This window comes from Stigmatopora nigra, chromosome 3 (assembly GCF_051989575.1).
Source record: "Stigmatopora nigra isolate UIUO_SnigA chromosome 3, RoL_Snig_1.1, whole genome shotgun sequence".
In the NCBI taxonomy this organism is placed as follows: Eukaryota; Metazoa; Chordata; class Actinopteri; order Syngnathiformes; family Syngnathidae; genus Stigmatopora; species Stigmatopora nigra.
This window is the reverse complement of record NC_135510.1, coordinates 10271040-10285514: the sequence shown is the minus strand read 5'-3', so window position 1 is coordinate 10285514 and position 14475 is coordinate 10271040. Positions and strand designations below refer to the sequence as shown.

The 14475-nt window shown below is 38.0% G+C and overlaps 1 protein-coding gene across 1 annotated transcript in view; it reads left to right on the top strand.

The window, feature by feature from the left end:
• Window positions 1-13395, top strand: part of kiaa1549lb (KIAA1549-like b) — a 37985-nt gene extending 24590 nt beyond the window's left edge. Inside the window, exons 8-22 of the mRNA XM_077714108.1 lie at window positions 126-185; window positions 369-520; window positions 1067-1238; window positions 2201-2364; window positions 3044-3079; window positions 4622-4812; window positions 6638-6768; window positions 7267-7385; window positions 7708-7907; window positions 8434-8566; window positions 9812-10186; window positions 10601-10695; window positions 10970-11118; window positions 11202-11353; window positions 12610-13395. Coding sequence (XP_077570234.1) covers window positions 126-185; window positions 369-520; window positions 1067-1238; window positions 2201-2364; window positions 3044-3079; window positions 4622-4812; window positions 6638-6768; window positions 7267-7385; window positions 7708-7907; window positions 8434-8566; window positions 9812-10186; window positions 10601-10695; window positions 10970-11118; window positions 11202-11353; window positions 12610-12873 — 2393 coding nt within the window. The 3' untranslated portion in view covers window positions 12874-13395. The remainder of the gene's footprint in view (window positions 1-125; window positions 186-368; window positions 521-1066; window positions 1239-2200; window positions 2365-3043; window positions 3080-4621; window positions 4813-6637; window positions 6769-7266; window positions 7386-7707; window positions 7908-8433; window positions 8567-9811; window positions 10187-10600; window positions 10696-10969; window positions 11119-11201; window positions 11354-12609) is intronic.
• Window positions 13396-14475: the final 1080 nt, after the last annotated feature.

The window sequence follows — 14475 nt, the reverse complement described above, 5'->3', positions numbered from 1 at the left end:
ATCATGCTGACTTTAATATTTTAAACAACTAGTAGTACATCTATTCTGTATTAGATGTACAAAATTGTATCAATGATTGATTACATTCAATCTAATACTGTAAATATGCCGATTTATTGTTTCAGCGCTGGAATATCACAACCTGAACACTTCCATTGCCACCAGAGAATTTTGGGTTATAACAGGTAAGCGCATGAATTCAATCCATCTTTCTGTTCAACTTGTGAAATGTCTTCAAATACCATGTAAAACCTATCATGCAATCTTATACTACATGTTTTCTTTCGAAAATACTTTCATCCTATACAAAGTACTATTGTGTGATCATAGCAAGATGTTCTAACGTTTGATGTGTGTGTGGTGGACAGTAATCCAGGACGTGGATAACGCCAGTTTATCTGAACTTTACCAAAGCTTTGCCAGTCTGATGGAGCAGCGACTTGCAGAGTTATTTGTGCTGGCAGGCCAGCACGGCACTCGATTCAGACGAGCTACTGCTGTAGGCAGCTACACTGTCCAGGTATGATAGAGGCAGCCGTCTATGGGGATTGCTAAAGTAATCATGTATAATAGATGCGACTGCGTGACTCAGATGAATTTATAGCATGCGGGGAGAATGTCTGCTTCAAACCATGAAAGGTCCGATTAGGATGTTGTTTGCGCCTCAATTTGAACACAAGTATAGCAAGTCCTTCTCATATTTGCACTTTCTGCTCATACTACATAAACAATGTAAATCACTGCTTTTTGCTCAATGGTTGATTTGTTGCAATACGATAACCAAATAAGGACATTCTCACCTTTAAATTTACTCAGTCGTTCCTCAACTCTTTTTATAGCAGTAATTCTAATCAGTTAACAATTTGCTACTTGGCCTATTTTTGATGCACGGAGTCTCAACTTAAATATTATAGATTTCTTACCCTGGGTGATAACCACATGCTGAGAACAAGCTAAGAGCTGAACGGCTATTAATTCCTTTCCTTCGGGTTTCTTTATCTTAATGTGACCACATCAACTCATGTCCTAATTTTTGTGATGATATTCTTCTGTTTGGTCTGGTAAGATGGTGACTCTCAGAAGGGTGCCGGGATTGAAAAACCCAGCGGAGATGACCTACTATGTGCAGCACAATGGCATTCCGTTAGCTGGAGTATCCGCTGCCAAGGTCCTCAACACAGTGGATTCTCAGACCGTTGCACTCACCCTGGGTTACTTTGTTCAACTGCAAGCAGAACGTAAGTAACAGCAACCGCATTTGAGAAGTGGATGTTGCCAAACTCAAACCACAGAGTGACTTTAAAGAAAGAAGGGATGTTGGAAGCTTTGTGCCAACTCCCAGAAAGGTAGCCAGGAAAACATTGTTCGCACAGCTGCTTAGTGCTTGGTGAATAGCACATGGCAGACAGTCAGGGTAGTTGAGAAATTGCCAGATCCTCTCGTACAGTAGATTGTCATCCATTAAAAAAAAAAATCAACATTTCATTCGGCAGACTACACCCTTGACTGGTCACTTGTAAGGCACACAGAGAGACAGACAACCACTCACACTGCCACTGAGTGGGAATCGAACCCAGACTGTCTGCACCAAAGTCAGGGGGAAAAACCACTGCACCAAAAATCATTGGAAGAACTGAATATAGGGAATATTTTTAGTTCAGCTGTAATGGCCACATCTAGGTTCATCTTTGAGGAGAATACTAAACTAGCTCATGTGCTTCATTATGCATTCAACAAGCATATTATTAAGTAGGTCCACTTGTTCTTTGTGTCTCGTTGTTTGGTTTTATAAGCCTTAAATATGACATTGAGTTTACAATTGTTTATACAGTGAAATGCCCTATTTAAAGCGTATTAAGGACTAATCCCTGACGTGAATAGTAAAAGTTTGAAATTGAGGTCTACCTGAACAGAGTTCTAATGAGATGTATTGGTATATGCAACAAGATGGCTGCATAGAGCTGCTCTTGTCTAAATGAAGCACGAAAGTGTTTTTTCTTATCGTCAAATGACATAAGATGCGAGCAAAACATTACTTTTCAATTCATGAAGCTAAAAAACACCTCTTACTCGCGTTTATTTTTGTTTTCAATTAACTGAGGAGTGTTGTACGAATCATCATCATAAAAAAATCAATTTAATTAAACACATGATTGGTGCAATAAAATGATGATGGGTGATAATGTTTTACATTCCTCAGCTGTGGTCAAGAACCCCCCAAATAACCTTTGGATAATCGCTGCAGTTTTGGCGCCCATAGCCGTTGTGACATTCCTCATCCTCATCATCACAGCTGTTCTGTGCAGAAGAAACAAAAAGGATTTTAAAGCAGATGCCATCGGAAACCTTAATCCAAGAGCGAAGGTAACTTTGTATACATTTAACCATTGCCTAGGTTTTGCAATTAGTTTTAATTAATTACAGGCTCCACATAGAAAATTAAGATTTATTTTTCAATACTTAAATATCTACCAATACCCTAAAAATCAAAGCATCCATTTCATATCACATTATACTATTATTATTACTACCATTTCACACTGTGTGTAATTTATATCAGCATGTTATTGTCCTTTGATGTTTGAATCCTTATGAGAGACACTGTTGTTTAGTTTGTTGTGCTATTTTCAACAGTGTTTCAAATTGCAGGCTAATTTGGTGCTTAATCCCAATTCCTATGGCCATGTAGCTGCATTGTCCTTCTCTTTATATCCAGCACATTGTGTGATTGATCGCCAACTAGTCAGCCTTTCACCCACGGTCACTAGGGAATATATGTACCAGCTTCCCGAACATTATGGAAAATGGATGGATAGAATTTATTTCTCAGTGATATAATATGGATTGACTGTGATGATTAAAAGTAAAGGATCAAACTATGATCTACCTCTGAATTGATGCATCTTTCCAACTATTCTTTCCAATCAATCTTTGATTTATTTCTCCATGATCAAAATGAACCTTATTATAGCTATACCGGATGTCAAGGTGGAATTATCTCCAATTTTAATTATAAACTATTAACACTTTACCTCATTTTCAGATGGCGTATCGTAGGGATGTCAACTACTATCACCAGGTAAAGCATTTTCCATCTTTGTGAGGTGCCAAATCAGGTGTTGAAAGCAATTTACTATGCTGTATTTTATGCCGTGCTGATGAAAACCTACCAGTTCCTTGGAGCGCTAACAGTTTTTTTCCAATTGGACTCTCTTGGATGAAAGACAATTGGCCTCAAGCATTCTCCAGATGTTACTTGACGGATACATGCAGCCTTTTTCGTGGAGTGGTTATGAAGCACAAATGTGTAAACTTAGAAAATTGCAAAGAGGCTGGGTGTTGATATATCCCTCCCAAACTCATTTGAGCCCCTCCTGTGTGCATTTTTTTTGCTGAGTCTTTCTTCTCTTCACCCGAAAGGATCAGAGTCAATGAATGAAAACAAAAAGCACCACCATCAGCACATTTTCTACTTTATTGATACCAATAAAATACTACACTACTTCCTGTATAATCCACTGTTACTGCAATACACCATTGATCGTATTGTGATTTTCGCATGAGGAAAAAACCTGCCTCATTATGACCTCCCCTTAAAATGGGGCATACTTTATTGTGACGAGCATAATATACTGCAGTGAAAATTAATTTCCACAAAACTGAAAAAGCCCATTGGCGAGTGGTTAGCGCTTTGGCCCCACAATTTTGAGATAAAGGGTTTTATTCAAAGTCTGGACTTTCCTGTGGGGAGTTTGCATGTTCTCCCCAGGCTTGTGTGGGTTTTCTATGGGTACTCTGTTATCCTCACACCTCCCCAAAACATGCAGCGTAGTCTGGTTGAACACTAAATTTCCCCTTAATATGAGTGTGAGTTAGATGGAATGCAAAATATACACAATGGATGAATAAATATTTAGTGATTTCTATAGACTATATCAGGGAACATATCCTAGTACAAAGATAGAGCTTGTACAGTGGAGTGTTACATTGATTTTGCAACACCAGGTGGTTACGTTTGAAAAAATGTCATTCACTCAGAGAGCGTGTTTGTGTGTGTGTCTTGCGAATACTACCTATCTTACATTAAATCATTCCTCCCACATTTCCCATGAAATATTTTAATGTTTAAATCCATCATTATTTTTTTATGAAAATTTGCCAATCTCATCTAATCCCCACCCAGCATGAATGTTTATTGGACATAAAATTGGATGAAGATGAAAAGGGCTTTAGTTAAATCAATTTATCTTCTCCAGTTGAAGTCATAGCAGTGAGGTAAACAGTTTTTGTTTCTCATTTTCTGTGAAACATGAGTTGCAATTTTACCTACTTTTGGATATCCGAACAACTTTAGTAATATTCTAAATACTGAATTTATTTTAGTTCTTAAATCATTGAAATACTGGGATGGTAGACACTCCAAAATTGGGTTTATTAGATATAGTGGTATTAGAGAAGGTCAAATGAAGTTCTATGTGAAGTTCAGTTTCGGTTCACTGGTAAATCCGCTCTAACTTTTTGTGAGCACTCACTTAGGTTCTCCCATGCAAGTATAAAATAAGAACTACTGTTTCTTATTGCTTCTATAATTGAATCTTTTATTTTTCATCCTTCTTCTCAGCCGGTTCAAGGTTTTGACTATGCAAAACAGCATTTGGGGCAACAGGGAGGAGATGAGGAGACTCTACCGGATAGTCAAGATACTTTGATGTTGTCCCTAAAAATTCGGGATACGCCACTTTCATTGGAGAAGTCTTTAAAATACGACGGCACATCAAACAAGGCAAACCTCACCAATGACAAAAACAAAAGGTACTATTTTCACATCTATTCAACTGTCATAGGTATACCCACAGAATGCTAGCCCGTTTTGAAACACGAATTGCCTCCTAATGAATTAATGTTGAAAAATAAACAGGCACAAGCAGAAATCTGTGTCTGGTCAAAGTGACCACTCCATATATTCGATAGCAAATAGTGCTGTTCTGGAAATGAATTGTCATGTTAAATCATGACTGATTGTTTCACAAAAAGGGCAGAATTTCTCAAAGACTGGATTCAATTTTAGAGCACGGTTAAAGAGATTAAACTTAAATATATGTGACAGAATGGGCAATATTAGGAGAAAGCTGGTTTTGCCTTTGACGTCAGGATGACTCACTTTTGCCAATCATGAGTCAGACATTATTATGTTATCTTCATTTTACAATCTAAATAGAGCCTTGCATCCATTTTAAATCCAGTGCTGGAACAGAGTAATACTGTACCATATTATAGTTGACTTATGCAAGATCAGATCACCTCAATAACTGACTCTCAATGGCAGTTAGATAGCTAAAATTAAACATTTTTGGAGGGATTTTTTAAAGCTGCTAGCAGGATTTAAGTCTCGCTTTATGTATCTAATCAGTCCATCTCGTGGTCTAACCAAAATCTTACTAATCTGCATAATAGCATGCAATAATGAAAGTGCAGAGTCATAATAAATAGTCACACAAGAAGCATACTATGTTATGTTTGTCTATATACTTACTGTGCAAGTGGCTGTTAAACAGTCCAGTCCAATCTGTAGTAGGTTTATCTTACTTCCTGTCCTGAGTTCACCTGTGAGGACAAAGGCCAAAAATACTTGGATGATGATGTATTGATCGAAATATGCAGTATGATGAGTGAAATTAGGAAGGGTTCATTTTGACCAATCATTTCAAAAACTTACGTAATGTGCTCCCACTTTTATGTCGAATGAAGTCACCGTTATCTGCATTATGCCTCATTTTCCCAAAGGAAAGATTTTCAATCCTGCCATTTCCTTCTTAACATTTGTGATTCTACATATCATTTAACCCAGCTTCCCCCGCTCATGCAGCCAATGTAAATGTATTCTTTATGTCTCCATTATCACACAGTGCACGTCTTTGTTGAGGCCACTCAGCGCGGCATCAGTGGGAGCAGGGAGGGCATCTTCTGTTCCTCTGACTCTCCCTTCGCTGTTATCATTCTTTGCAGACAAATAAGGGATGGACTGCGGCGCTTTGATGTCACTGTCGGCGCGGCTCTAATTCCAGCCATAATGCTGCGTTTAGAAGCCCTTTAAAACGATGCGGGCAGAGCCAGCACTTTTTTAATTATTAGGAAAATGAGGTCCTATCTCACCATTCTCTAAAATAAAACAGACGCAGCAATGCGTCTGCTAATATTCAGAGATTATCAACCATTAACTCATTCATTGTCGGTGGCAGCACTTTACATTGACTCAATTTTAATTGTTATCGAATGATCATTTACCAATCACTATAGCCAATCATTTAATTATGGAAAAAATAAAAAATCATGGTGAAATAATAATGAAAAAAAGCTCATTTTTAGAGCACGATCACATCAATAATAGGTAATAACATTTTATTATTTAATAAGTATCAAAGTATGTTGCTGGATTCAAGACTAAATTGTAGGCAGACACTGTGTCATAGTTCTACGTTAGACTGGTGTTCCAAATGAATTTAGGGGCAAACAACTGGTAGTTTAATTCAATATGTTTGGGAAGGTGAGGTTGTTAAAGGGAAGAGTGACATAATGTGGCCTCGAGCCCGGCTTTTCTCAGAGCTCACCGCCTCCTTGTTGCTATGGTTACTTGCAGCAAGTTGTTGAGCGAAGACGGTTCCGTCATCAGCAGCGAATCAGAGCGGCGGAATTCCGTCAGGCGCTTGGCGGCACCGAAAGTCACAGCACAGCAAAAAACGACAATGGAGGAAACACGTAAAAGAGACGGTGAGCGTCACACAATCGTAAATACTAAATCATTCAAGCTTCATGAAACAAGGTCTAGTGGTCATCTGTGAAACATATACATTTTTTGACACATTATACATATAAATGTACCCTGACAAAAAGATCATATGTATCTTTCCTGCATTTGTGATAACAGAAATATGACAACTCAGCAATATGCACTGATGGGCGTGATTCTTTTGCATAAAAAGTGCACATTATTAATGCATGTCACCAATAAGTGCTGTGTAACTATCCACTTGACATGTCATTAAGGCGCGCCAACTCTGACTAATTAGAACATTGGTTAACTCGCCAATCTGTGCTTCTACTTTCCACACCACTAATCATGTACATGTTCGTAGAATGCCTCACATCCTTGCCTGTCAGATGCAGATTTATGATTTCAAGACCATATTTCAAATACTTCTGTGACTTTAAAAAAAATGCTAAATAGTTCATTGTTGCTTATTCTGAGCGAATCTACTTTTTTTCCAGATTCATATGACACTTCGTCTGGCTCCCTGCAGCTTATTTCAATAAAACCCATGACGGCGCAACTCAACTATTCACAACATCTTTCTTCTGATCGCAAGTCTGCTATGCTCAATGGAGAGGTAAATAATTGCCTGAGATTTTTCTTAAACAAATTGCATGGCATATTTTGACCACTAGTCATTTCACACTCACATCCATACTTATTAAATTATGCTTCATGGTTATATCGAACATATTATGGTAGAATTTCTCGCTTTTCAAACATTGAAACAATATCTTCAAGTCGTCAATTGATTCAAAGGTGGCAAATTTTCAACTCTATGTAAAGAGATCTGTTTTCTGAGTGCTGTAATAACAGTCCATGAGCTCTCTCACCCTATTACCAAAATTACCTTTTTATAATTGCCTTTTCCCCCCCACCTCCTACCTCCATTCCAATAGGTGAATTTAGCTCAGAGGCAGCGAGCAGACGCTGAGCACTACAGGAACAAGCTAAGGGTAAAGGCCAAGAAGAAGGGCTATTCTGACATTTTCCCTTTGGATGGCAGTAGTTACAACAGCCGGGCCCTCTCGGAGCGGCATGGCCAGGAGAGAGTGGAGCCTGATGAGCGAAATTCTACCTTCGTCAAGTCTTACGTGAGGTGAAAACGCTTTATAATTATCCGAGTTACAATATTTATTTGTACAGAGAAAGTTGAATTTGGATTTCATAAAGAGTGTGAAATAATAATGTGCATAATACATTATACTATACAAATGTAGATGAATTCACGGATCCCCAATATAGTATACTTTAATTTTACTGTGGTATCAAATGATATTTTCTCATCAATCTTGATGAGCAATGATTCAGTGGAATTCACATAACTGAAATCATTCTCTATCTCTACTTATTTATGTTTTCTGGCATCATAAAACCTCTTGTCACGCACAAGGTACACTAAAACAAATACATGGCTTTTAATTGATTTGTTTTGAAAGCCCTCTCATTACTGCTTGGCTGCTCCAGTTCTAAATAATACACTGAAGCTCTATTTATCACGGTAGTTGCCTAAATTTGGAACCAATTGCTGTATGACCTGGGAATAAAAATAATACTGGATAACACGGCATGATATATCATGGTAATACAACTGGTGACGTTTTTTTTTCTAATGAATGCTGCAGGCATAATCAAGTAGGACAGACATCGTATCACAGCAGACAGAGCCTAAACAGTCCAAGTCCTGGAGGAACTGAGATGGATTTGCTTGTGATGAGGGAGAGACCCAGGAAAGGCATCCGGAACAGTGGATATGATGTAAGTTGCCATATCACAGTGTGTGACATTCACCTTTTGAGACATTAGAGAAAATCCCATAACAAACTATAAAAAAACAACTGAAATGTATGCTATGAAAAGGCCATATTTTCTTTTAAATAAGATCAAGTTTAGCTATGATATATCTTACCATTCTGTACCATACCTTCCATCAATTGAACTTAAGCAAACCTAAAAGTTAAATACAACTGAACTCTACTTCTTTCATTTATCACTAGAGGGAGAGGTATTCCCTCTTAGGAATATTTTCCAATCGTCATTGATCCTTGAAAACACATGTTTTATTGTATATCAGAATGATCATTACTGTAATAAGCTTAAATTATATTTACCCATTTTAATGTATAGTGAAATGCATTGTCCTAATCTGATTAGATGTGTACCTTCTTGGCCAATGTAATGCTAGAAGAGAATAATTTAGGTACACTGTATAATGCATATCCGTCTGACTGCTTCTTGCTGCCATCTTTCATCGTTTCATTGTGGTTGTTGTTGGCCCTCTAGTGTAATGGGTCAAATGGTTCCCTCTGTGTTTTTACTGTGAGCTATTCTTTTGTACATCAAATACATAAGCGGTGTTATCAGTGACTGAAATGCCACTGCCCATCTCTACCTCACACTACTTTACATTTTGTCTAGCTTTGAAAAGAGATGCTGTACATTTATTCAAATGTACTATAGACTAACCCAGGAACAAAAAAAATGGAGTTAGTATTAATATGGATAATGTTCCTCTGGAAATGTTCTGTTATGTGAATTTTAGAATCTGCCATTCATTCTTATTCTGTGCAATACACTACGTAGCAATAACAAAGACTTGAGTAGAGAAGATTTGCACAAACACTTCCAGACATCTTAATTGTGTTTTCTTGTGCTGTGTGCAGAAGTCATTACTTCATACATCATCTTATTTCACATTACAGCCTTCCTGTTTTTTTGTATTGCAAGAGGATCAGCGTAGTTGAAATCTCAGTCACTGCAGATGTTTTGCTTTTTGTGGGTTGGGGCAGATTAATGAGAATACAGCAGGTTGGGTAATTTTATATTTTCACAGGTAATAGGGCAGCCGCAACTTGCTTTTATTTCTCATTTAAGATACAGGAAAGGTGAATGGTTTTGAAAGGAAGCATTGTAAACCATATGGCGTGGTAATGTTTTGCTGAGGCGAAGAAAAATGTGATTTAGAAATAATACATGGTTACATTTCATTGATTTTCATTCTAGACCGAGCCTGAGTTAATTGAAGAGACAAATGTCGACCATTTACTGGATCAGAGGGGCTCGGTGTACGGCCGTGGTCTGAAAGGCCAGTCACAAACGTCCACCCTGAGCTCACAGCCATCCATTGATGAAGTGCGGCAGCAGATGCACCTGCTCTTGGAGGAGGCATTCAGCCTGGCCTCGGGGGGACACTCCACATCCGGAAGGCACTCTCACCACCACCGTCCCCCGCCTGATCAATACAGCGCCGCTCCACCTTCACTTCCCTATGCAGATGTGGTGACCAGTGCCCCGGGCACAATAAGCTGTGGTCGCGGAGGATTGCAGTGTGGCTCGTCTTATGGATCAGATGTCTACCAGTGCAGTTTGCCTAAACCAGTAAGAACGGTGATATAATTAGTAAGCATGACTGATCAGGGGTGTCAAAACTATGTCCCTAGTAGCCATTCATTTGTGTTTGTTTAGTTTTTTTACCCACATAATGCTACAATTAACTGTTATTTTCACTTGTGCTTGTATTTGTTTTCACTGTATGTACTATATAATTACGCACCCTCCTAGTTTAGGCTCGTTATCAAGATAATTAGGTATTGGGTGTTTAAAACCACCATATGTAGTTTAGCCTTTAGAAAGTGTATTGTTGCAGTTTTCCACCATGCATGTACTATTGCTAATCCTACCAAATAAGATAAGATTGATTTTTTTTTTTTACAAATAAAAAAAAGTTTGAGCACGTCTGCCTCAAAAGATCATGCTTATGCAAACTTAAACATCTTTCATTATTCTTTGCAGGCCTTTCACTTCACTCAGCTGCCTGACATGGCAATTAGCTCTCCTCCTCCTTTACCCCCTCGCACTGGACCACCTCCCGGCACCTCCTTAAGACGGTAATTCTCATTAGTTCTTTCATATACGTACAGTACCGTACACACCCTGTCTGCTGCATAGTCAATGTACTTCCCATCAGGGACTTGATATTCTCTAGGTAATGTACTGTGACCAGCGTGATTCCAGCCTCGTATACGTTTTAATATTGAACTAGTGCATTGAGGTATGGCAAGAATGTTAATGATCAAAAAGCTCATCCACATGTAGTGTGTCTGCCCTCTAGTGCCAACTGCTTGGTATAAATCTGCCTTAATGTTCTGTAATTCTTTTTAGTTCCATTTCTGACCTGGGACCTAAGGGAAGGAGCTCTCAAACATCCGTCAAAGAAATGCAGAATCCAAATGACAATAACCCATATGGGCCAAGCTCCAGGGCAGCACTTCCATCCATCACTATAGAGCAGCCTGTGTCTAACTACTCAGGTGAGTGGACAATGGGCTGAGGGACATTTTAAATTTACTAAGTCATAATTTGTTCCCCTCTTTCATGTACTCCACCTCTTCAGGAAACCCAATAACGGCCGTCTATTCCATCCCAGCCAGCAGGTCGGGCTACTCGGACTATTATGTGTCTGCTTCGCCCACTTCGTACCACAGTCCTTCTTGGATGTCTTATCCTCCTGAGCCAGAAGATGTGTCACATCAGTGGACAGACTCTGTAAGAAACACACTGAAGCTGTAACTAATTTAATTGAAAATGTCCAGTTTTATGAACATGCCTTGAAAAATGACTTTAATTAATTCCCGACCCTGCTCGCAATTTAAAGTAAAAAAAAAACAAACATTTTCTTCCAGTCCTCCACATTTAAAAGAGAAAATACAATTGAAGTCTTTTAATGAGAAAATGAGACATACTTTTATACTTTATGATAAACAAAATGATGACAATGAAAGAGAAGCAAAAAGGAAAGAAAAACATTTTAGTCTCACTGCCTATATTCATTCCATCATAATTTTGCTGGGCTTTACTTTTGTTTGTGCTCGAATTGGCCCCCCAAGCCAGTATGGGAGGCAGATGGATGCACTCTAGTGTACACTGAGCAAACTTTTCTTCTCTTCTTTAAGCAAGCATTAGTTGTTCTAGGCAAGACCTAAAAATATGACTATATTTATATTGTCTGTTTTTAAGTGTTACTGCAGCTCTTCTATTCAAGTTGTTGCTCAAAATCTTAAAGCCCTGCAGCAGAAATGCTTCTGAGATTCCACATTAAGCTGGTGGACTGAAAGTCAAAGCTATAATGTTGTTTTCCAGTGGTTTACTAAAGTATACGTACATACCCACTCCACTTTCCCATCTATTAGGGTCAAATATACTGTGCATATAGTTCATTGGAATATCTTATGAAAGATGAACACAAAGCGGCATGCAACTTTGGAGTGTTAAGAAATGTTTACATGATTTTAATTACTTTCTATTCACTTTATATACATATATATCCAATGATTGCTGGATTATCGCATGTTAACATAATGACCTAAACAAGGGCTAATGTTGTTATGAATGGGAAGCCGTTGAGGAATAGAACCACAACACAAACTCAGAAGCAGAAATACGAATAAATAGATGATTTATATATATATATATATATATATATATATATATATATATATATATATATATATATATATATATATATATATATATATATATATATATATATATATATATATATATATATATATATATATATATATATATATATATATATATATATATATATATATATATATTTATACTAGTACTTTTTTGCCATTTTGTGTTGGTCTTTCGCATAAATGAAGTCGCTTCTCAAGGCAATGTTATAGTTCATCAACCCAAAACTTCTTATTAAATTCCTTTTTTCTTTTTTAAAACTAAGGTTTTTATTGATATCTACAATGCTGAATTATGGCAATTTTTTTTTTTTTTAATAGCTCCCTTTGCCAGGATATATCGAGGCTTTTCCTCATCCTCGCTACCCACAAGGGAGCCCCTCCCTACTGCCCCTACAGTACACACAGGCTTTGGACCAACAGCCCGCCGTCCAGAGCACAGCATCCCAGAAAAGCTTGCAGCAAGTGGGGAAGGACACTGACAGCATACCCCTAAGCAACCTCTCCACTTCTGCACTTGTACAGGCGATACGACAAGAGGTGGCCAAACTAGCAAAGAAGCAGAGTGAAATGTTTGATTTCTAGTATGAATCCAGTCATGTTGACCTCACGGACTTGTCAAAGTGGCACTCTTTCAGACTGATTTTTGATGTTTGTACTGTAAAAAATGACCAGATCTTATTAACCCAATGACTGATTTATTTTCTTACATCAGTCAGCTGCAGGCATAAAATGCAACAAAACAATTGTAGTTTTATTCTGGAGAAGAAAATGCCAACTCCTGCAAATAAGGTCCTAAGTGACTGCATCATTGTAGATATGTCACTACAACAACCATACTAAATGAGAAGAGGAACATGCTTATCTGAAAGGATGTGAACATTGCTAATAATCCCCAAAACTTTGTTGACCACAGTGTATCTGAGCATGTACGATGATATTTTCTCATCTCATGTCTTCAAGCATATTTGGTGGCTTTACTATTGGTCCCTTTCAAGCATCACACTGTCATAACCAACTGCCTCACCAGGTGCAACAAATCCAATATGCTTAATTTGGTCCAACATAAAACCTTTGCTGAGGAATAAATAACATTAAATCACTGCACGCAATTAGCAATTCATCTGAGTGGTTGAGACAGTCATACTTCACTTTGGGATAAAAGCCTTTATGGATCGTGTTAAACTCAATTGTTGCGGGAGAATTGCTGTCTGGGGATTGTAAAGTGGGGACTAGCTGCCAATACGTGCATGAAGGTTTATAGTAAGGTTGCTTTGTAAACAGCTATGTGCTTGGTATTTCGTCCCTCCAATGCAATCTTGCTAATAACAAGCAGAATTTTATGGCAGGGATGTTAAAAGACCGCTTGGAGTTGTGAAAAGTGATTGGAGGGAAATGTATCATTCATAGTTCAATTCATTATTTTCGCTCCCACTAAAAATGTTTTCCAATCCAGCATTCTTCTTACGAATTGAATAACTATCTACGATCTAATCCGGACAGGCAGTTGGTGTTTGTTCTGTACAATACAATAACGTTTAAAGACAAGCTCAAGGTGCTAACGCAGTTATATTATTAAAAATGGTTTTGGGAGCAGTTATTGGTGAGGCTAACAAAGTAAATATGAGCTAAATAGTTAAAAAAAACATTGTCTTTTTGTCTTCCATGACCGGATTTCCTAGTCTTCAATTAATCCGCTCATTGAGTGGCGAGTCAGAGAAACGCAGTCTAAGAACTAAATTGAATTTCTCAGATCAATAGTGTTGGCTGCATTTGCTTTTCACCATCAAATGAAATTTCCGGATTTTAAAGCTGAAATTCTCGACCAGGTACGAAACCATACTGACTTCCATTGAGAGAACAAAACTTGTTTCTGGACTAACGTGATTTTTTTTCAGCAGGCCTTTCTAGCTCACTTTTGTCTGGTTATGGCAAACGATTGTGAAGGTAAAATGAAAACCATCGGAGCAGAGTTCATCCGCTGCTTTGTCGACCGGAGATTGAATTCGCTCATTCATGTGGAAAGAATCCACCACACGTGTAGGAATTGAAAGAAACAGGTGAGACCAACCCTTTTTATCCCTCCCTAATCTCAATCTGTGACCACCTACATTCTACAAGGTATGTTAAAAAGTTCCAGGACTGGTAGGCCTTCACTATGTGGAGTTTTCATGTTCTCACCGGGCT